The following is a 24,114-nucleotide window of genomic DNA, read 5'->3' as shown; positions in this document are numbered from 1 at the left end:
TTTTTACTTTTATATATTTTTTAATTTATATATATTTTTAATATAATTAATTATATTATAATTATTATAAAATTATAAATCTTTTCTAAGTTGGGGACCTTTTCAAATTAAGGGCATAAAGCTCTTGCTTTGTTGGCTTCACCCAAGGGCCGGCTCTGTTTGAGATGATTCTATGCATCACAAAACCAGTGAACGTAATTTAAATAATTTGAAAATATTTTTATCTGTAATGAATCTCCAATTTAGTTAAACATGTATGTAAAATATTCACCCAAATTTAATAGCGTTTATTCTGTCAAACTAGCTGTAGTTATGAAAACGCGTGAGCTGACTCCGGAAGTAGGTAGCAGGGGTATGGCCTCCCAAATTGTTGCTAAGGCCAGTTAAATTCTTTTGAATGAACAGTATGGTTCCCTCTAATACAAGAGGGGTGGAAAAGTCCAATCCCATTAAATTTGTGTATGAATTGAGCCACAAAATGAACCCCAAAAATTGAATGCTGACCATGGCAAATAATAATGGGCCGGTTTGGTCGTTTTGACTTTTAAATTTTAATGCCATGTCATAAACTAGAAAGTTGGCCTTCAATCGACGGTGATGGTGACGATGACGATGACGATTGGTACGAAGGATATTTTTGACTGGCCACAGAGATAATGGTCCCACACCTTTCCCCAAAAAGCCGCATTAAAGATTTTTAAAAATCGGCGGCAATTGGTATTCTTCTCTCTCGTTGAATAAGTGAACTGTTGTTTGATGTTGTTGTTGCCATCAATGAAATCATCAATTTATCTTCTTCGTGTGGGGTTATTGAATTTATTTTAGTGCCTTGGGGACTAAATTGTACCAATCCTATTAGCACCCCCATCTAATTATTTATGGATTTACATCTCTTTATTAAGTCCCGTTTGGGAGGTCTAATATTGTGTTCAGGGTCATTGCTCTAGGAGTCTTTTTCCACGGCGTTGGCTCGTGTAATGAGTTTATATTTTTAATTTGAAAAATATATTTATTATGTGGAAGGGAGCTTTTATTTGTAAGTTGAAAATTCATTTAATTTCTTTTTGGTTTGACATTTTCTTCTTGTACAATGTTTGTGTTACGAAGATATTTTTTTCATATTTTGATACGAGTTTATTTTGATTCTCATATATTTTATAAAAATAATATATTAATAAATAATTAAATAGACTTTGACATGTTTAATAAGTAAAAAAAACTATTATTTGTGGATTTACGTCCCTGTGGTAAGCTCCATTTAAGTCATTCGCATCTCCCTATGTACTGTTGTTTAACAGGAGATGTATTAAAAAAATAATAAATGAGAAAAAAACGAGGGAGAGAAACCCAACCTATTCCCTATGATTCCTAGGACTTCGTTTGGTTTTGATTTTAGTTCACGAAATTGTAAAGACAAGGTTTCTTGGCCCCTTTAGCATACACGTCTCATCATGTACATGTCAATTACAGTCCAAGTTTTGAAGAAATCCTAGGGAATGGAGAGAGCCAAGGAGGTCAATTTGTAACTTGTTTATTTGCATTGGCACACGGTACATGGATTTTTTTAATCCACATTAAAGGAACTGTAAACTTATATTGGAAGGATGAGAGAAATAGTTTTATCATTTATTAAATATGTAAAAGAAAGTGATTAAATAATTATAAAAGGTGCATGTTTTAATTGGGAAAAATCCTATTAATCTTATCTTTTTAATTTGAACAGTTTCGTGAGATTATGAATTAATTGAGTTATTTGTAAATAGATAAATTCTATCTTATTTAAAATAATTGTATTAGAAAAATAATATATGTCTCTTCTCCCCAAGTTTGGGCCTTCATTTTGATATTGAAGATGATAATAAAAGTAATAAATAATTAGTGATGAGGTGTAAAATTTGGCAAGACAGAAAGAAACTGGGAGTAGCCCAGTTCCCCAAACACAGCCTTCGCTTTCATTTCACCTCAAGCCGTGCAAGGAAACAACTTTGAAACTTCCGCTCCCATCTGTTTTGACTCGCCTCCAAAACACACGAAATTTAATGCTCAAGTTCTTCACTCAACCCCATTTCCTTTTTGCCCATTTGGTTTCCCTTACATTACTGAAACTCCGTAAATAAAATAAAGAAATCAGGGTCAAAGAGGATTGCAAGGCAAAAACCAGAAACAATGAAAGGGAAAGGGGTGAAGACTTAAAAGGAGGCTGGCTAGCGTTATCACAACTTTAAAACAGATCAGGAAACTCCAACTCCCACCTCTCCTTCCTCTCTATAACATTCTACTAATAGTAATCTAACAATCTACGTGTTCTTTAATGGGCATTGGTCGTTGTTGTAGTTGCATCAACCCTCTCAAAACCCCACCCAACCTTCCCTAAAACCTCTAAATCCTCTCCAATATATATGCCCCTTCCAACACCACAAAGAAAACCCAATTCACATCACTCTATAACTCTTTTGAAAAACCCAACTTCTTTTCTTTTTTGCTCTTTTAGAAGGAAGAAGAAGAAGAAAAAAAATCCAGACTTTTGAATTACCCATCATCATGAGTAGTCAAGAGAATAGTTCAAGCAATGGAGTTCAGATCCGGCACAGTAGGAGATTGCCTGATTTTTTACAAAGTGTCAACTTGAAGTATGTTAAACTTGGTTACCATTATTTAATAAGTCATCTTTTGACACTTTGTTTGGTCCCTTTAATGGCTGTTATTATTGTTGAAGCATCAAGGTTGAACCTTGATGACATCCACCAATTATGGCTTCAGCTTCAGTATAATCTGGTCAGTGTCGTTGTGTTCTCTGCTATCCTTGTGTTTGGATCAACCGTCTACATCATGACCCGACCAAGATCCGTTTTCATGGTGGACTACTCTTGTTATCTCCCTCCTCCGCATCTGAAAGTCAAGTACCAACAGTTCATCGAACATTCCGCGCTGACGGGTGATTTCGATGAATCCTCTTTGGAGTTTCAACGCAAGATTTTGGAACGATCAGGGCTTGGAGAAGAGACTTGTGTGCCTGAAGCAATGCATTACCTGCCTCCAAGACCATCAATGGCTGCTGCAAGAGAAGAGGCAGAGCAGGTGATGTTTGGTGCTTTGGATAATCTTTTTGCTAATACTAATGTTAAGCCGAGAGATATTGGAATTCTTGTGGTTAATTGTAGTTTGTTTAATCCAACTCCTTCACTGTCTGCTATGATTATCAATAAGTATAAGTTCAGGGGAAATATTAGGAGTTTTAATCTTGGGGGTATGGGATGTAGTGCTGGGGTTATAGCTGTTGATCTTGCTAAGGATATGTTGCAAGTTCATCGAAATAGTTATGCTATTGTTGTTAGTACTGAGAACATCACACAGAATTGGTATTTTGGGAACAAGAAATCAATGTTAATACCAAATTGTTTGTTTAGAGTTGGGGGTGCTGCCGTTTTGTTGTCAAATAAATCCGCAGATCGAAGGAGGAGTAAGTATAAGCTTGTTCATGTGGTGAGGACACACTGTGGGGCCAATGACAAGGCATTTAAGTGTGTTTATCAGGAGCAGGATAATGCTGGGAAAACTGGGGTTTCTTTGTCTAAGGATTTGATGGCAATTGCTGGTGGTGCACTCAAGACTAACATCACTACATTGGGTCCCCTTGTTCTTCCTATAAGTGAGCAAATTTTGTTCTTTGTAACTTTGGTTGCTAAGAAGTTGTTCAATGCAAAAATCAAGCCTTATATCCCAGATTTCAAGCTTGCTTTCGATCATTTCTGCATTCACGCTGGGGGGAGGGCTGTGATTGATGAGCTTGAGAAGAATTTGCAGCTTCTGCCAGTACATGCTGAGGCCTCTCGGATGACACTCCACCGGTTTGGTAACACCTCATCGAGTTCAATTTGGTATGAGCTGGCGTATACAGAGGCAAAGGGCAGGATGCGTAAGGGGAACCGTGTTTGGCAGATTGCTTTTGGGAGTGGTTTCAAGTGTAACAGTGCAGTGTGGGTGGCCATCCGCAATGTGAAGCCCTCTCCTAATAATCCCTGGGAAGAGTGCATTCACAGGTATCCCGTGCAGCTTGCTCTGTAGCTCAAGTACAAGTTGGTTATTGACTCTTAATTAGAAAACGGCAACCGGATGAAGTAACCAGGCAATTTCTATGTTCGTTTCTTACTGGCTTGAATTTTTTTCTTTTTTAAAATTTGTTGGGTCCTGTAATGTGGTGATCTTTGGCCTCTTGGGGGTTATAATGTCTTTTGGTTGAATGTCATGAGTATATACTACTTGAACGTCATCTTGTACTTTAATGATTTATATTATGGTGAATACAGTGTTTGTATTTCAATGGCGTCTGATTTTATAGATTTCTTCCAAGATACATATGAAATCCACAAATAGCTACTTTTATTTTGTTTTCGACCGGGCATGGAATGTTAAGATCCTATGTTTTAAAAGGCTGCTGCATCAAATGACTAATCACAATGCTGAGTGAAGTCTTTTCATCCCAATTTAAGATTAAGCCAATGAAAAAAGTGCTGCTGTGGGATCACTGTTCCCGTTTCTTGGTTTCATTCTTTCTTATGAACTACATTCTGGCCCTACAGCATTGTCTGTAAAGGCATTCTTTGACTAATTGGATAATTTCCTAAACCTTTGCCTTGTGGAATGTTAGTGACCCATCTCCGCACTATAGCCTCCCATGTTGAAGATCATTATTTAGTACACTGGTAATAGAGGAAGTTTCATTAACACTTGATAGTTATTAAAACCTTGCTATATACCATACGTGTGGAATGAGATGTATTAGCTTTTGTGGTTCTTATTCGGCCATCTGATAACACCTCTACAGATCAGTATCTTCATCTGCATATGCTTGGCCTTTCTTAACTTTTGAATTACCTTGAATTGTTGATTTAGAAAACTATTAATGCGTATACGAAGTCAATTTATGTTTTTGCCGTTCAGGGAGTGAATGCTTTAGAATTTTCCCTACACGTCACAACTTCAAGATGGAGTTCACAATCAGGAAGGTGCTTCCTCAGAAACTGGAATGAACCAAGGTTGGCTTTCTAACCTCCATTGGAACTTAGCTTCAGAGAGATTAGATGAGAAACATAGATGAATTAATTTCCTTTTGTTTTGTTTGGTTTGGTTTTTGGGGAAAAGAAAACAAGAAGCGTTCTGGTTTAGGATGATGGGAATACGGTGGAACAATAGATGTAAACCGAACCTGTTGGATACCTATATTTTCAATCCCTATCAAGCATCTCCTCTCTCTGATAATATCCCCTTTCTTTTTTGGGTGTTAGGAAACCTATCCCTTTCCCTCAATTCTCATCTCTTTGAAGTTTTCCTCTCAAGCCAAATGAAAAAGAAGGGAAGTCCAATCTGCTTTGCTTGTTTCCTCCCCTTAAAAGAAGAAAAGGGAAAATAGCCTTTTGGTCTCATTATAACTTGGAGGACTGATTAATGAATATTGTTTTACTTCTTAAGAAATTTCGTGGGGTAATAAATTTTGCAATTACTTGTCTGCGTAAGATACCATTTATATCAACCAAGGAGTGGTGAATTCATTGACTATAAACATTGTAATAATACAAAACTTTGCTGAACGTCTTGTTTACTCGACCTGGCTCATGTGGTGCCAGATGTGAACCATGAGGACTACCGCTTCTCTTAGCTGTTTCATGATTTAATTATAAGATTATGTGGCCGCTGATCTGACTCTTATTAGCTGTAAAATAATCAATAAACCTACTCCATTCTTGTTTAATTAGTAGTTTAATACATTTTTTATTTTCTCGAAATATGAAATATGTTAAAAAATCCGAATTTCCAAAAAGAAAAGAGGCAAAATTAATGAACATTGTGTAAAACTATACTAGTATGGAATTTACATTTACACCCTGATTTTTGGTTTTTTTTTTTTTACGTATTCTACTGTATTAACTTGTATATCTATAAAAGAAAAATTGCTTTTTTGATGAGATGTAATATTATTTTATTTAATTTTTGTCCAAAAATTCAAATAAATTAGTATATTTTAAAAGAAAATTCATAAAAAGATTAAAAAAAATAACTAATTGAGTTTTATGCAAAAATAAAGATTTTTATGATAATTAATTATGTTAAGTATCTGGTTGTAAAAAAAAAAATTATAAGATGTGACGCGAAAATTAAAGATGATTGGGCCAAAATCCAATATTGGAAATGACTTATGGGGCGGTTGCAGTGTAGATCAGTGGGCAGACATATGCTTAATCAATGGATCTTAACACCCTTAAATAAAACCTTTGGACCTCGTCTCTTTAGTCTCCCATCTCTGCCCGACCAAAGCCTATTATTACTATAGATAATTCCTAACGGGCTTTACTTTAATCCATCAAAAAAGAAAAATAAAATGACATAAGAAATATTTATCATTAAATAAAAAATAAAATAAAAGCGTGGCATGAAAATATATTCTTAACTAATTAAAATAAATATATTTAAAATATTTAATTGTTATATAATTGAGAAAATCGTATATGAATTTTATAATAAAAATACTATTAGTTTAATGGTAATAAATATAAAAAATAATTAATTATAATTTAAATGTTAAAATTTATTTTAATTTTTAGTTTCTTCTCAATGAAAAGTTTAATTTTAATTTTAATTTTATATGATAATATAATATGCTTATATTTTTATTTCAATATGGATTAAAAAGTAATTTATTTTATATAATTTTTTTAAAAGTACGTCATTTTTATTGCTCAATGATGAACCTTGGACTTTATCAGTACAGTAAAAAAAATAAAAATAAAATAATTAAAGACATCTTAAAAAAACCCTATATACAATCATTTTGGATGTAAAGATATCCGGATATGAGACATGCTTGACAAAAGGGCGAACCAATTTCATACGGTTTGAAATATTCATTGAGGAAATGATGTCCACTATAGACAGCTTGCAATATTTCTTGCCGAAAGGAGCCAAAGATTCTGTCCAATGCTTTAATCTCGCACCACTTTCAGACATAGAAACCATGTCTGAGTTCTTACCATGAGTAACAAAAAAATCATGGCTGTCCCATTCGCAGTTAAACATCAGCAATTGCTTTCCAAAGCCACGTGTTGTCCGTTCACAGTAGAGAATATGTTGCTCAGTTGACCTGCTCGACATGAATTGCTTGTGAAAGACCCATCCACATAAACTTTAACGAAACTCTAGGTGGGGCGCACCACTTAATGTTCCTCCTCTTTTCTGACTTCCTTTGCTCTCGTAATAAATATTTTGGACAATGAATTAGTTTTTACGCTGAATTTGAAATATGAGACCATCTTCCTTTAGCCCAAACCGCTACTCTTAAACTAATCCTATCAAACAGCTGCTCAATATCCCATCCTTTGCCGTTGAACACAATATCATTGCGAGATTTGCAAATAGACCAAACTGTGGCATAGAAACCCAGCAACCAAACATTTCCCTTGTCAGCACCATTAATCAAAGAACGCCACATCATAAAAAAACTATGTGGAGTATTTGGTGCAGCCCATTGTACCTCCCACTTATTAAACCATCTATTCCAAATTTTCCATGATTCAGGACATGAAAAAAATAAATGGCAAACCGTTTCCCTAGCCTTGTTGCACAATACACATCTTGCTTTTTCATCTCCTAAAAATCCCCCCTTCATTAATTCATCTTTCACTGCAACTTTCTCCCATATAACTTGTCAAACAAAAACCTCCACTTTGAAAGGAGCATAACCCATCCAAACCTCTTTCAAACTTCACTTTGTTCACCATTAGATGCAAGCGCAAATTGACAAAATGATTTGGACGAATATAGACAAATAAACGTACCTTTCCAAGCAACTCCATCTTCTAATTTTTTGCTTAAGAAATGATAACGTAGTAGATTCCATAAATCAGTCCACTGTTTGTACTCCCATCCAAATAATTGCCTCCGTAATTCAATTTTCCACTCCCAATCATGATTCCTCAAACTTCTAAACTCGTTAAGCGTGCCCAATTTATTGATTACCAGTGCATGAATTCTAGGAAATTTAGCTTGTAGAATCATTCCATTCAACCATCTATCTTTGCCAAAACCTCACATATTTCCCATCACTTACAACCATTTCCATATTAGATGAGACTTGCAAGAAAAATTTATTTGCAGGCATCAAAGGAAAAGTGATATTTTCCATAAGTTAGAACATTTATGAGAAGCATTAGAGTTGGGTATAAGGCCACATAGATCATAGTCATTCTTTGCAGCTACGATGTTTCTTCGTAAAAAATCTTGTTCATTCCCGTATCTCCAATTTTTCATTGAATTTTGAAAAAAGTGAGGTTCAAGCCACAAGGACTGGGCGCTTTATGACTTCCTCTTTCACAACTTTCCATTGAATTTTGAAAAAAGTGAGGTTAAAGCCACCAGAACCAGGCGCTTTATGTCCATCACACTTATCAATAACCTCTTAGACCTCTTTTTCTAAGAAAGCACACTCCAAATCTAACACCGCTTCTTTTTGATAGTTCTGGACTACCACAAGATAGGGCCGCTGACTTAAGAGTTTTCCTCTCGCTGTATAACTTCTTGAAGTGCTTCGCCATTTCTTTTCAAATCAAATTCGATTCTTCCACAAACTTATTTTCAACTTTAAGCCTGGCCACCCTTGTCCCAGCCACCATCCAGTTCTGCTTCAAATAACTCCATACTAGTCGTGCCATCCTCCTTCCCCACTGGACTCCATTGATGAGAGATTATGTTGACCTTATCCACCCCTGATAGCCAAGGGATATGCGGTATATCAGCTGCTTCGATTAATTCCCACCTATCCAGACTTGGAAATTTTGCATCAAGAGGACAGATACAAAGAGGAGTTCCACTTGGACTCGGACTATTAAATTGCTTGCCGTACTTTCCTTTCTTACGCGTTATTAGAGCTGAAAACTCTCCTGTTCTAGCTAGCAAAATAAAACCACCCGAATCAAGACACATTAAATTCAAGGTTGTTTAATTCAAGGTTCCCGAATCATGCCATCTTGTGACGATTGTTTTTGATGCCAATACTTATTTGGTGAGCATTCAATTCAAGGTTCAGTTCTTCAGCCTTGTTAATTACTGCATGTCGCAAGGAGGAGAGGCAGCGGCAGGCCTCAACTGGCTTGCATTGGTCATTGTCTGCTTTAATTGTCAATACCAAAATACATAAAAATCCTTGCATTTTTCATACGACTCTGAATGGTCAATTTTGTGCTCGAGAGACTATGGAATTTCACCTCAAATCCAAATAAGTGGTTCTCGTTAAATAAGCACGTTTTCACTTATATTTTTAATTATCATTTTTTGATCACTGTGAGAATTGTTGAAAGTTTTCTTATATACTAAAATTTCAAGTTCAATAAATTAAGATTTTTCTTTCTAACAAACGTTCAATTAGTTAAGTCAAAATAAAAATTGTTTTATTTTTATCAGATAAATTTATGTTTGATAATCTCAAATTCGAAATAGCATCATCGGTTTTTTTTTTTTTTAATTTTTATCAGCTAATATTGTCAGAAGAGTGGCACGTTGATGACGGGGTGAAAGTTTTGGGTCATGGAACCATTTCCCACTCAATTTATTGAAGTTAGTTGTTGTTAATAAATCATCCGATTCTGTATAATCTTTCACTATTACAAGCTGCCTAGTTCCTGTTCTTCGTCAAGGTCTTGTTGTTTCTTTCTCTGATTTGGCCTTTGCTTGAGCGTCTTGTCTTGTCTCCTAAGTCTGAACCACCACGCTATAACTGATGCATTGAATTCATGAAAACTAGTCCCTTGTCGATGGAAAATAGCTGTCAATCCAACATGTTCCCACCCCGCACCCAAATGACAAGGCATTGGATTGAATACTGAGAAAAGCTAAGATAACTAATTAATACGTATGTGATAGTGTTACTTGTAGAGACTGACATATCACAGGTACATTAAAAATATAAAAAAAGTAATTATAGATTTCAATAAAAAAATGAAGGGGCAAATAAATAATGGTATAATGCTAAATAATAAACGTTGTAAAGTTAAAGATTTAATATCTCGCGTGCAGACTTCTTTTTTTTTCAAATTCTTTACTATTTTTCATGTTTAAATCCAAACATGAATTGATATATAATATCTCTTTATTAAAAATTTAAATCCAAATATTAATTTTTATTTTTTTTAGGGAAAGGATTATTTTCTTTTATTGAACTGGGATCATTCGTGAAAGACAGACCCCCAACATATCATATATTAGGAGTTTTCTTGCTCCAGTGGGAGCTTGTTCAAGTACAACGTAAGATTCTTCTAAAACAAAAGCATAACTAGCCAAGTAATCTGCTACCATATTCCCTTCGCGGTAGGTATGCATAAAACTGACCTCCCACTCCTTTTGCAAAACATTTTTAATCGCACTTATTAAATCAGTATTCGCGCCAGGTATCAATTTATCAGTTGATATCGCCTGAACAACCATTTTGTTGTCGACTTGTACCTGCACTTTTTTGAACCCAGAATCCCACGCCAGTCGGAGACCATGAAGTATTCCCCATAATTCAGCTCTATAAGCAGAACATTTACCTAGCTTTGCCACGAATCCGGCTTGCCAATCCCCTTCTGCATTACGTTTAACTCCCCCTGCAGAGGCTTCCTCTATTGACCTTTTGTATGCTCCATCAGTGTTTAAACAGACCCAACCAACTTGTGGAGCTCTCCATTCAATTAGAACTTCTTCCTTCTTTCTTCTCTCGACCTGAACACCATCAAAGTCTGCTGATGGTGCTATTGTAGCAGTTGCCATACTCTTGATCATACTTATCCGTTTTCTAGTTGGATTAAAGGCAACATCAAAAACCACACCGTTACGCCATTTCCACAGATACCAACAAGCCAACCTGAATACAATGGACCATGGGTTACCTAGTATCAACTGTTGTTTCTGTAAATTGCTTACCAGCCATTCTCATAGTGGGAATGTCAAGAAATCATTCTGCTCATGTTGTGGGATTATCCTTACCCATAAAGACGTCGCCACCATGCAGTCCCGTAGTACATGTGTCACGGTTTCATCTTCCATCCTGCACTGTGGGCACAACGAATCTGCGGTAAGCTGTCGATGCAGTCTTTTTCTGTTAGTCAAAAGTCTCCCATGCAGACATTGGAAAAGGAATGTTCTAACCCTTTGTGACCCTTGCCATTTCCAAGCTCCTTGCCATATTCCACTTGGCCTGGCCTTTGTCGGTGACGATAATTGCCTTAAATAATCATACGCTGAAGCTATTGTAAATTGACCCGATGCAGACTTTCCCCAGTAAGGCATATCCTGAGCGATAGTGACCGTGGGAGGCATTATTTGTACCACCTGAAGCACTACTTCATTCGGAAGGCAATAAGACAGTTTATCATAATCCCAATGGCCATTTGGATTCAAGAAATCCCTCACCACCACCTTGTCTAATGCCGAATTTGCCACTCTACAAGTTATATTAGCTAATGTCTTATCACTAAGCCATTTATCTCTCCAGAAATTTACGGACATACCATCTCTAATTACCTATCTTGTAGCAAACGTAAATACTGACCACAATCGACTTAATGCAGTCCATAGACTAGAAACTCCACTTTTTTGAATACTTTCTGGCTTTCGATCAATATGAATATTATACTTACCACTCAATATTCTAACCCAAAGTGCTTCCTGTCTATTTCTAAGTTGCCATAATAATTTCATGAGGAAAGCTTCATTCATAAGTTTTAGTCTTCGTATTCCCATGCCCCCTTCATCTTTGGGTCGACACAATTTTTCCCACTTAATAAGATGCACCTTTCGATTGTGTTCATCACTTCCCCATAAGAAGTTTCTACACAAACGCTCAATTGTCTAGCAAATGCTGGAAGGTAACAACGTTGTTTGCATTATATAGTTCGGAATAGTCATCAATACGGACTTTACGAGTGTGAGACGTCCTGCAAGTGAGAGTGCAGATGCTTTCCAGGAACTAAGCTGCATACGCACTTTGTCCACCAAATAATTGTACAAGCTTGTCCTTCTGCGACCTGGCAATAGTGGGACTCCAAGATATTTGCCAAGGTCATCGGAATAGTGGCATCCAGAACAACTTATCAAATTGTTGATAGTGTCGCGACCCACATTCTTTGAGCAATAAAATAAAGACTTATCCACATTCACTTTTTGTCCTGAGCATGCACAAAACTCCTTAAGAACTTCAATTATCACTTTTATTTGTTCAATCGAAGCCTCTGCAAAAAGTACCAGATCATCAGCAAAAAAAAAATGAGTAAGTGGTGGACACCTAGGACTTAATTTCACTGGTTTCCAAGAACCATTTTCAACAGCTGCATTGATCCCATGAGCCAGCCTTTCAATGCATAGTACAAACAAGTAGGGGGATAACGGGTCACCCTATCTAACCCCTTTCGATTGATGAAATGTTGTCGAGTGAGACCCATTCCATAAAATCCTTGTGTTGCAATAGTGCCAACTTCTAGTCAAAAGATTCACAATTTTATCCAGAATTCTAGCTTCCATTAGTGTGTAGTGGATGAAAGCCCAGTCAAGCCTATCATATGCTTTCTCCAAATCTATTTTCACCATCATCCATCCATTACGTCCCTGTTTTTTCTCAAAAGAATGCACAGCCTTTTACGCTACAATTATATTATTTGCAATTTGTCGCCCAGGTATAAAACTTGCCTGTGGTTCTGCCACTAAATAATTCATCGTAGGTTTGAGTCTATTAGCAATAACTTTCATTAATACTTTAAAAGCAACCGGAAGCAGACTAATAGGACGAAACTGAGAAATAGTCTCCGGATTAGACACTTTAGGAATTAACACAATAAGTGAACTACACATGTTGTCACCAAAATCCCCACCCTACATATTATTGACACGTATTTGACTAAGCTCTGACCAACTGTTGCCCACTGAGACTGGAAAAATAAAGCAGGTAGTCTATCTAAGCCGGGGGCTTTCAATGGTTTCATTTCAAAAAGTGCATCATAAACCTCTTTACTTTCTACTGGTTGCATTAGTCTTAATTTATCCTCATCACTAAGTGTAGGAAAAGTACATCTGATGGAGTAAGATGACAATGTCCCATTATCTTTTGAATATAATTTCTGAAAAAATGCAACTGCTTGTAGTTTAAGTGTTGATTGATCATCGCACCAATTCCCTTGTTCATCTTTCAACCTTACAATCTTAAGCTTATTTTTCCGACGAGCTATCCTAACATGAAAATACTTGGTATTTGCATCCCCAAATTTAATCCAATCAGTTTTTGCTTTCTGCATCCAAAAGGCCTCCTCCTGTTTAAGAATCTTCATGTATTCTGTTCGCAAACTGTTTTCCAGATTTCTAAGATATGAAGATTGCCAAGGTTTCAAAGCTTTTTCAACTCTTCCCAGTCGTGCCAATAACCTTCTCTTTTTATGAAAAATATTCCCAAACACTTTCCTATTCCACTGACAAGCCTTTGTAGTAAAGTTCACGATATCTGCAACTAAACTATTTGAATTATTCCATGCCTGCTGAACAAAGTTACCAAAGTCCTCATGAGTTAACCATGCTGATTGAAAGTGGCAGACAGATGGTGATTGGCCATTCAGGTGGTCATCTAATACTACAAGTAGTGGTCTATGATCAGACTGCACCTTAGGCAAATGATGCTGTCAAGACTCGGTACTCCCCTAGAGCCCGTGACAACCGTCGCGGTGTCCTGGTAGACACTTATTGCCTGAAATGTCAACCCGAAATCTCGCAAGGCTTTACTATCAGTTTCTCTGTTCCCTTGTGAGCAACAATTGTCAAATATCGTGTTCTAAAAGATTTTAAGCTGTTTCCAACTTTAAACAAATAAAATATTAATTTTTCGTCTCACATGGGTATTTTAGTCATTTTTCTCAAAAATTTTGAAACTGGCTTAAACGTAATATACAAGTACAAAACACATAATTCATATTCAAAATGAGTTTAAAAGTCTAAAATCTTCATTTAAAACGAAATTATGGTTATTTGAATATAATAAGAAAATAAAAGAAATATTAAGTAAAATATTCTATTTTCTTATAAAACATTATTTATAGAGTTATACGTGAATAATTTTTATAGCGTAAAAGCTAAATAAATTTATACATACTTAAATACAGTAAGCCAAAATATTTAATTTAATTTACAATAACAAGAGTGCCCCCGAATAAACAAAAGTAAAGAGGATTGTGAACCTACGGTTTGAAAAATGCAGATCTCACTGTAGTCCTCGATGAGATCAGCTATCTACAGTCTATACTGAACCTGAAATAGGTGGAAAGGAGGGTGGTGAGATTATAAAATCCCAATGAGTAAACAAACATCATCATAAACATCTAGAGTTTAGTACAAGGAGACAATAAAGTAAATCATTATAAACTGGGTTATACAATTAGAACACATCTCGTTCAAAATACGTAAAAAGGCTTATGAATCTCATAAAAATCTAGGCTTGTGTCATAAATCCATTCTTGGGGACACCTTGGCTGAGGCATCCTACCGAGACCGCCAAGGCTATTAAAATTTACATTTCACATAAATCATGTTTTTGTTTTGAAAACATAGCCGTTCCTTGGCGTTGGCTAAGTTCCCCCTCACGTGGTGGTTTAGCGTGAAGTGAACCCTAAACTTTACCTCAGGAGATACCCTACGCGCCTCTCCGTTCAAGGTAAGAATATAATGAGGTTTACCGTGCCCCTCTAAAAGACTGATCCACAGAAACCCCCTACTGCAGTGATTAATTAATATATAATCCATCATATAATAAAACTCAATAACATGATATGACAATTTTGTAATTCGCAGTTTTTCAAGGCAACCAAACAATTCTCATTTCAATACAATTGCCAACTAGCCAATCATGCTCGATTTATCATAAGTCAGTCAATTTAAACAATCAAATTGCCATAATTAACAGTCTCAGTGTACTATATTTTTCAAAATCATTATTAATTCCAAAACAATTTATAAATTAATTTCATTGAAACTCATTTATTCATAAAACATGAAAATTTACCTTTTTAAATTCCTTTTTTCATAGAATTCATGAAACATCTAAAAACCACCATAGATAATTAAAATGACAGTAAGTTTACTCACAATGTCTAGAATGCAGACTTTCGAAGCACTCTATCTACTGGTCCTCGGATGTAATTTTCTTGCCTTTATCGGAGGACTCACTACCTTGACACAGTACAAAATCGAGAATTTCACCAAATTGGTACTAAATCAAAATTAAACTAATTTCGACTACCAATGCATGATATGGAATGCAAAAATACACTGGTAACTATCTAAACTCAATATTGGCCTAATTCGTCTTATCACCCGATTAAATTCCTAACGCGTCCGTTTAAACTCCAATTTAATTCTTTTCAATTTCTATACCTCAATTGCACCCAAGTTAACTTAATGTCCCTCAGTGTGATGCAAATTATCAGTCTCTATCATAAATTACGGAAATACCCCTAGTGGGTAAAAATTCGTATTTTTGCTCCGAAAATTTCCATTATTTTTCTAGGCTCATAATTCATTATTCCTTAACCAATTCTCCTAGAATAAAATCAAACTTATCCTCACTCACTACATGGTAAATTCAGCCATTAATGGTTGGGGGAGAAAATAAATTCTTTTCTTGTTGTTTTGTTTCTAAATATGCTAAACTAACTAAAAACACTAACATAAATTAAAACCAAATAAATCCAATAACTTTCTCTCTCCTAACCCATTTTTTCAGAATTGAATTCATCATGAAAACATGTAATTTAATCATGAAAAATAAAGAGAAATGCTTGGGAATAAGAAAACTCAAGCTTAATAGAAAAAATCTCACATTTTTCACTTAATTTCCTTGAAAATTCATATTTTTTCTTTGATTTTCTCTCTCTAGGGTTTTGTTTTTGTTTTCTCTCTCTTCTTGCTGGTTTGGCCGGCCATAGGGTGGAAGATGAGCTGATTTTTGTGCCTTTTAAAAAGGAAAATAATAAATTAATAAAGGCATGACACGTGGCATCATGTCATTGGTCCGTTTTTAAAATTTTAAAAATTTAAACATTTTATCTCCACCACATGTTTAGTCAAGGGTCAAAGATGAAGACAAAGGAAGACCATGTGCTGGAAAAAATATCCTGATGGTGGAAAATTACAATTTTGCCCCCGAGGTGGTAAAATTACGATTTTACCCCTATACTCCAAATTATACCGAAATTAAAATTTTTCACTTCTCAACCTCAAATCATACTCCAATAAGTCGAATTATACTTCAATAAGTCAAATGGGGCCAAAAAATTCTTTTCTAAAATTTCCATTTTATCCCCAAGTGGCAAATGACCATTTTACCCCTAGTTAGTGAAAATTCCGATTTGACTCCAAATTGATCCTCAAACTCCAAATTACCATTTTAAGTCATCCATGAACTGTGAAACTCTTAATCTCACCTTAAAATTCCTATTTGATCTAGTTCGAGGATTAAATAAACTTTGTTGTACCTCTAGGTACAATACCGACTTTTGTAAATTTTTCGGGACTCTCCTAGCATGCAATCATGCTATCATCACATGTATGTCATGAATAGTATTTTATAAGGTCGGGCTTTACAGATGCACTATTGCCTCCTGAAACAACAGTCTCCATCTGACATTACAAACAGCCCTATCAATCCGTTCTACAACCAATCCTCATTGCCAAGTAAATTTTGGTCCCTTATAACCCAGATCCAACAACTCAAATTTATTGATGAACTGTGAAACTAGGTACATGGGCGACTCCCTGTCTGAGATCCTCCTGCCTTCTCATGTCTAAAAAGAAAAGTGTTGAAATCACCTATTATCATCCACGGTCTTTCAACTCCACTAGCAAAAGTAGATAGTTCCTCCCATAGATCCCGTCTAGCTGTTCTGTTAGGACTGCCATACACTGCTGACAGAAACCAATTAGATCCAACCGAGTACTCAATTGACATATGGATACATTGAAAATGGCTGCGAATCACTGAGACTCGAATGTCTTCCTTCCAAAGAACCCAAATCCCGTCAGCAAAACCAAGCGCTTCCACCCTGTGAGATCTAGCAAATCTTAGACCCTTGATTATTCTGTCTGCCACACCGCCACTTACACGAGGTTCCACTAACACTAGGATTGAAAACTTATATTGCACCATCCATTCTTTCATTACTGCCATAAAATCATTATTACTTGCACCTTGACAATTCCACATAAAGACTTTTAGACCCATAACCATTATATAATAAATATAAAAGATGAATCAAGAGTTCGAAGAACTCTCATTGTTACCCCCACATATCTTTTCATTGTTCTCTTTTTGACCAGTCATGTCACCCAACGTTGGCCCAAGAGTTTCTTCTGTCACCAATTTTCTTAGCATAGTTGTGGGAGTTGAGATTGTCACTCCTTTTGCTCTTGCCTTTTTTTGAGCGAGACAATCTGTGGCCTAACATTACCCGTTCTATCAGGTGGCTTCCCCTCTTTCTTTGCTATCTGCACTCCTTTGACTTTTTCACCCAATCCATCTCCTTTTGCTGGTGATAGTCTTATAGTAGTATTTCTTAAAGTAACTTTTTCACCCAGTGAGACTACTGAGTGTTTCAGTGGGTCAAGTATCCTCTCTTGAACCTCTCGGTCAGTTTGTTTATTTTCTCCCTCAGTATCTTTAGAGCATATTAAAGATTTATCAGCCTCGACTACACTTTTTTGACTACTTTCTGTCTCCAGTGTTGCTTTTTTTGGCTGTTCCACCCTAGTACGTATCGATGCATTTCTACTGAAACTCTTGTCAATTTTTCCATTGGCATCGGCCCCCCTCACAGTGTTCTGCATTTTCCTTCCATTTTCAATCACTGCTTCAGTTTCCTTGGTATTCACCTGCATTGAAGCCACCACAGTCTCCTTGGTATTCACTTGCATTGGATGCCCGTCGTTGGGGGCATGGTTCAGTATTGTAAACCTGGACCCGTCCCCTGCTTGACTATTCGCTTCTATAACTGTTTGCTTTCTGCTTCCCCCCTCATATCCTCTCGTTTTTTTCTTGCTAACTATCATCCAAGGGCCATATGGTGAATCCTCCTAGTGTTATTCATCCCCTTTCTCTTTTTCATTCATACTATCCGATCGAGAGTTTTCTTTGTTTAGGCATTCTTCTTGGACATGCCCATATAGTCTACAAACATAACAAATCCTTGGCAGGCCTTCATACTCCACCTTCTGCCTTTTTCCTTTCACGTATACAAATGGGACCAATGGTTTAGTTAGATACAACTCCATTGCAATCCTTGCAAAATTTCCCCTCTTTTCCGAGCATGTGTTATAATCAATTTTCAACAGACGACCTAAGAGGGCCGTCAATCTTCTTAGCACTGATTTGTGGTATAAATGAAGCGGCATCCCTAGGAATCTAACCCAAGCCGCTACAGTAGTGAGATCATTTGCGCCTCTTACATAGTTCGGTGTCCATGGTTGCACTAACAGATAGCTTCCTTGTATCACCCAAGGACCATCTACGAGAGCCCTAAGGTAGTTCTCTTCCTCTGTAAATTTAACCAGGAAACAATCATCATCCAAATCAACAATCGAGTATTTGCCTTTAGGGTTCCACATATAGGCAATCCTGTCACACAACAGCTTATAAGAAATTGGTCTCCTCAACATTCTAACAATGACAGATTTGTTCCAACGTTTAACAAGCTTCTCATATTTTTTATCCGAGATCTCTAGCGCAGGGAACCCATCGACGGTTTCTTCCCAAAAATCCTCACCGTCATCCTCCGATTCATCCTCATTTTTGACCTCACCACCAGTAGTATCGGCATGTTCAGACGCCATATCCTCATCAGAAAACAGATCACCCTCTAATAACCGAGTATCTTTCGTCGATTTCAACAAAACATCCCTGAAGGATGGGTTATTGTGCATAACCACTCTTGGCATCATCCCCAGATCCGCCACATCTTCCTCCCTCAAACGCACCTTTTTTCGAGATCTGTTATCCAGTATGGACAGCGTTGCATTTTTCGTTAGAGAGTCCCCCGCCATTAGAGAGTCCTAAATCCAAATATTAATTGATATATATATATAATAACATTCAATGATAAGCATTTGACTTAACTGATATAATATTTTTGAGAATTTATATTTGATGTAATATTAATACGTAAATTCTACATATTAATCGTGAATTCAATATATTATCATATCATTAATAAATAAACTTAAAATGTGAACGTTCTAAAAGTTATTAAATTTTTCTCGAATCTTGGTTATATAAAAACAGATGACAAGTCAACAAGAAGAATAAGCCTTAAACGTGGATCATACGTAAGCCGATGTAAGAATAACACGTGTCATTGATAGACGGCAAGATTGTTTCGTAGTCATTGTCCTTTGAGACTAGAAAAGCAAAAGCATGAATCGCAGAATGTAGTCAGATCTTACCCTCTCCATTGAGCCAGAAAATAGAAGAGATCTACTGAGAGTGAGAGAAGGGAAGATGAGCTTCTTGAAGATATACAAGTTTTTGTTGCATGGGGTGTTGAAGCTAGCTGGGATAAGCCCCCGAACCATAGAGATCGAGCCAGGGACGATTATGAACTTTTGGGTCCCAACTGAAACCATTAACAACACCAACACGAAAAGAAAAAAGCCTGCCGTAGTTTTCCTCCATGGCTTTGGCTTTGATGGTATTCTAACATGGCAATTTCAGGCGTTAGCTTTGGCCAAAGAGTACTCCGTTTACGTCCCGGATTTCCTCTTCTTCGGTGGTTCCATCACTGACAAGACGGAGAGGTCGGTGGAGTTTCAAGCCGAGTGCATGGCCAAGGGTTTGAGAAAGCTGGGTGTGGAGAAATGTACCCTGGTGGGGTTTAGTTATGGAGGAATGGTTGGTTTCAAGATGGCGGAGATGTACCCTGACTTGGTTGAGTCCATGGTGGTGACCTGCTCGGTTATGGCCTTGACTGAGTCGATCAGCAATGCCGGACTTGAGCGGATTGGGTTCCCAAGCTGGGCAGATTATTTGCTTCCAGTGTCAGTTAAGGGCGTTGAGACCCTCCTTCAAGTTGCTACTTACAGTTTCCCAAAGTTGCCTAATTGGATTTACAAAGACATTTTGGAGGTAATATAGTTTTAATTTTGTAATATTAATTTAAAGGAAAACTTTTCATTATTTGGACTAATATTTGATAGGACGAATATCAGTTATTTTGTTTGGTTAGATTCGATTACTACTTAATTTCATGCATAAACTATATATCTTTAAATTATTGGAAGTGGCATTCATGTTGAGAGCTACGATATTTTTTTAAGAAATTGTAATTCCTTTTTTTTTTTTTTTTCTGTTTTCATAATTATTGTAGGGGATCTTTATTTACAGAAAGGAGAAAGTCGAACTCCTTGAGGCTTTGGTCATTAGTGACAAGGAATTTACCATTCCTTGTTACCAACAGGGAATTTAGTAACTAAGTAAGCAGATTATTGTTAATTATTTATTTGTCCTTTTCTTTATTTGCCAAAATTAGGTGAAGTATATTTGATAAGGTTGATAAAATTACTAATCAACTAATAGTTAAATTTAAAGTTAAAAAAGTCAACTGTTGGATTCATCTATTTCATCTAATAAATGATCAATCGCATATTAAATGACCTTAATTTGTAATTAATTTGCAATTATAAGAAAGTTGAAAACTCGCTATCAATAAAAAATTCAAAGCATGTTTAAATTTCTTGATTATATATTGATATGATATGTTAAAGAAAATTCGTCATTCGATTCATTCCATTTTTTTACTTTAGATTTTTCAAATGTTCTTTTTACTTGAAAATTTTACTATCTACATCTTATAAAATTACTCTATCTAAAATTTTACCTTTTTAAGATAAAAAAATTCTCTTCAGTAATTATTAATCGTTCTGGTTTAAGTTAATTGTCTCTTCTTATAAAATTAATGTTTTGCCATTGTTTGCCATACTCTTCTGTAATAATCTTGTGACCCCTAAATGTAATCTGCGTTAACAAGTAAAACAATCATGTGATCTTATATATATATATATATATATATATATATCCTACACTTAAATTAACAATTATAAAAATAGATCACAATCCATTAAATTATAAATATCTTGAATTTTTAAAGATAAATGAGATATCCTTCATATTTTTTTAATTAAGTTCAATATATATATATATATATCTTCATAAGATTTTGCTATTGACTTCCTATATACAAGAGAAACTTGTATGTATATATCTACCTGTCAACAGGTTGTAAGAAAGCAGGAGGCTTGTCACGGCTGTTATCATCAACAACATTCTTTTGACTAAAACATAATTAATTAATTAATTTCATAAAACATGTAAACCTACTCCTCCCTTTTTAATATTTTAAATGGTCAAACCTGCTATACACGACAATGATGGCAGGAAAATCAAGGTTGAAAGGAGGCCAAAACTATATAATTAATCTTTCAACAAGTTAAACTATTTGATGTCAATTACTTGTTGCAGAACATATATCTTTTGTGGGGGCAGAATGACAAGATTTTTGACTTGGGCACCGCCCGCAACTTGAAGCAGTACGTTTCACTAATACCTAAACTGTTTATGAAGTTACATGCGTCTATTGTATAGTTACTGCATGATGATGGGTTTAAATTCATTTTGACAGGCAAATCAGAGAAAAAGCAAGTCTAGAATACATAGAGAAATCAGGTCATTTAGTTCAATTGGAGCGACCATTCGTGTACAACAGCCACCTCAAGAAAATTCTTGCTTCCTTATGGTCAAAAGAGAAAAGTCATGCCACCGATGCATTTCCGCAGCCGAAAAAGAAATGATCACCTAATCTTCGGAATTGAATTTTATCTTGTTCACATATAAGCCAAATCACCCACAATGATAGTATCTAAGGGTACCTTAGGTTTGCGCTGTCGGCAGGCCTTGATGCTTTTATAGTGTATTTGTTCTGTTTTTCGATACAATTCTTCATTTCTGGGTATTAAGCATATAAGCATATGCAGACAAGATAAACGAAAAGCTGTTGATGTTGGTTACAGCTTGAAGAAGACTGAAGAATAAAGTCAACACTTACACGATTTTACGTGTTTTATTTATAGCATCTATAGATTTTTACTTTTGCTATTTATTAGTTTTTCCTTAGTTGCTTTTTACTTGGTTGTAAATGTTTGGTTAGTTTAGTTGATTTCCTATTGGTCAGAGGTTCTGTATATATAGCACTGTTGCAATAACTCTTTTCAATAGATGAAGATATACACTTTTTTCTTCATTTTCTGGTTTTCCTCTCGATTCATTTTAGCTCCACAGCAAGTTCGAATGTGGTATTGGAGCACTCGAGATTAGGGTTCTTGAACTTCATCTTTTGAACTTGAATCTTGTTGTGGATTTTTTCTTGCTATTGCATTAATTTTCATTTACACTAGAGAATTTTTTTCATAAATTTGGTTAAGCTCTTGATTCAATGGCTGAATCGACGGTTACTAAATCAACCTTATCTCCGGATGAAGATCTTCAGTTTTCTTATTATCTACATCATTCTGATAATCCAAAATAAGTTATGATAAATCCTAAGCTCGCGACAAACAATCATGTACCTTGGAGTAAGTCCTTTTTCCTAACTTTTCAATTAGAAATAACATAGGGTTTCTTAATGAAACCATTACCAAAACAACTACAATAGATCTTCTCTTTGCATCGTGGACTAGGTGTAACAACCTAATTGTAGCATAGTTGTTGGAATCAATCACTCCACCAGTGGCATCCACTGTGTTTTACATGGAATCTGTAGCTAAGATATGGAATACTCAGAAACATAATTTTTTTTTAGCTTAATCATACTAGAGTTTGTAATTTGCAATACTTTTTAGGGAATGTGTCACAGAGTACTAAATCAGTGCATTCATACTTCATAGAATTGAAAGCAATATAGGAGGAAATGAAGAATTATCGACCTCTATCACAATGTGAGTGTAGTAAGTGCAATCCTGAATGTTTTAAGAAGTATAGTACTTAATTTTAAAAGGATATGGTGTTTCGATTTTTGAATGGCTTAAATAAATCCTTTTGTGCCATAAGACCTCAAATAATATTGATGGATCTCATTCCATCAATGGATAAAGTCTATAGTCTGGTATTGAGAGAAGAGACATAGAGGAATATGCTGATTCAATCCCAACTAGTGTTAGATTTGTCTGCAATGGGTGTTGTTACTGATGTCAGGAAGAAATTTAAAAAGGATATGGTTTGCTTTCACTGCAATAAGAAAGGCCACCTTAAGGAAAAGTGCTACAAGCTAATTGGTTTCCCTAAAGATTTCAAGTTTAACAAAGGGAAGAATGCATACAAGAAAGGAAAATCAGTCAATAATGTATTTATTGTGGAAGATATACAACTTGCAAAGGAAAAAGAGGCTACTAGAGCTAATTCCATGTGTGTGTGGTTCAATAATGAACTTTGTGTTATCTAGGATCTCTCTTCATGGAAGGTGATTCGAGTAGCTAAAGTTTCTTCTGGATTGTATCTCATGCAAAATAGTCAAGATGAACAATACTTGTCCAAGTACAATTTTGATTAGTTTGCTAGATCTATTAGAATGTCTTCTGCTCTTACTTGTGTTTCTACACCCCATACTTGGATCTTTGTCACTTTAGGTTCAGTTATGCCCCTTTAGACAGAATAAATGTAATACATAGGATCTGTTCAGATGTTCAGTCTTCAAACAATTTGTTATGTGAAGTTTGCCCCATGGCAAAACAAAAGAAAATACCTTTTCCAAGTCCATGTACAGTCTACTATTTCTCTTTTTGAAATTCTGCATATAAACATATGGGGACTCCATGAAGTTCTTACATTTTCCAATCGAAGATATTTTTTTGACAATAATGAATGATTGTAGTTGTTTTACATGGATTTTTTTGTTGAAATGTAAATATGATCTATCCACAATTATCTCAAGGTTTCACAACTATGTTCAAACACAGTTTGGTACTTGTATTAAAATTTTAAGATCTGACAATGGGAAAGAGTTCAAGTAAATGCATTTT

At 35.6% G+C, this 24,114-nt stretch overlaps 3 protein-coding genes and 1 pseudogene across 4 annotated transcripts; 2 read left to right on the top strand and 2 right to left on the bottom strand.

Annotated features, from left to right (window-relative positions):
• Positions 1-2,103: 2,103 nt before the first annotated feature.
• LOC18607775 (3-ketoacyl-CoA synthase 4 pseudogene) lies at positions 2,104-4,321 on the top strand (annotated as a pseudogene).
• A 5,876-nt stretch (positions 4,322-10,197) lies between these two features.
• Positions 10,198-18,102, bottom strand: LOC148763943 (uncharacterized). Its single transcript, XM_088803328.1, has 8 exons — positions 17,505-18,102; positions 16,801-17,244; positions 12,929-13,639; positions 12,709-12,836; positions 12,498-12,627; positions 11,942-12,254; positions 11,264-11,467; positions 10,198-10,888 (listed from the first exon to the last, which is right to left on the bottom strand). Exons 1-8 carry the CDS (start codon positions 18,100-18,102, stop codon positions 10,198-10,200), a joined length of 3,219 nt encoding a protein of 1,072 aa, XP_088659454.1.
• Positions 18,103-18,132: 30 nt separating this feature from the next.
• On the bottom strand, positions 18,133-19,092 carry LOC148763942 (uncharacterized). The gene has a single exon (XM_088803327.1). The coding sequence runs from the start codon at positions 19,090-19,092 to the stop codon at positions 18,133-18,135; it is 960 nt and encodes a 319-aa protein (XP_088659453.1).
• Positions 19,093-19,469: 377 nt separating this feature from the next.
• Positions 19,470-22,340, top strand: LOC18607773 (uncharacterized). Of its 2 annotated transcripts, XM_088803217.1 has the most exons (5): positions 19,470-20,170; positions 20,412-20,490; positions 20,848-20,858; positions 21,563-21,630; positions 21,723-22,340. In XM_088803217.1, exons 1-5 carry the CDS (start codon positions 19,547-19,549, stop codon positions 21,889-21,891), a joined length of 951 nt encoding a protein of 316 aa, XP_088659343.1. In that variant the 5' UTR covers positions 19,470-19,546; the 3' UTR covers positions 21,892-22,340. The 2 variants fall into 2 exon arrangements, with proteins under 2 accessions (XP_088659343.1, XP_017970121.2); XM_018114632.2 differs by lacking the exons at positions 20,412-20,490; positions 20,848-20,858.
• The last annotated feature ends 1,774 nt before the right edge of the window (positions 22,341-24,114 follow it).

Source organism: Theobroma cacao, chromosome 2 (genome assembly GCF_053813885.1).
Source record: "Theobroma cacao isolate CCN51 chromosome 2, ASM5381388v1, whole genome shotgun sequence".
Lineage (NCBI taxonomy): Eukaryota > Viridiplantae > Streptophyta > Magnoliopsida > Malvales > Malvaceae > Theobroma > Theobroma cacao.
The sequence above is the reverse complement of the archived record's forward strand: the minus strand, read 5'-3'. Positions and strand labels throughout refer to the sequence as shown.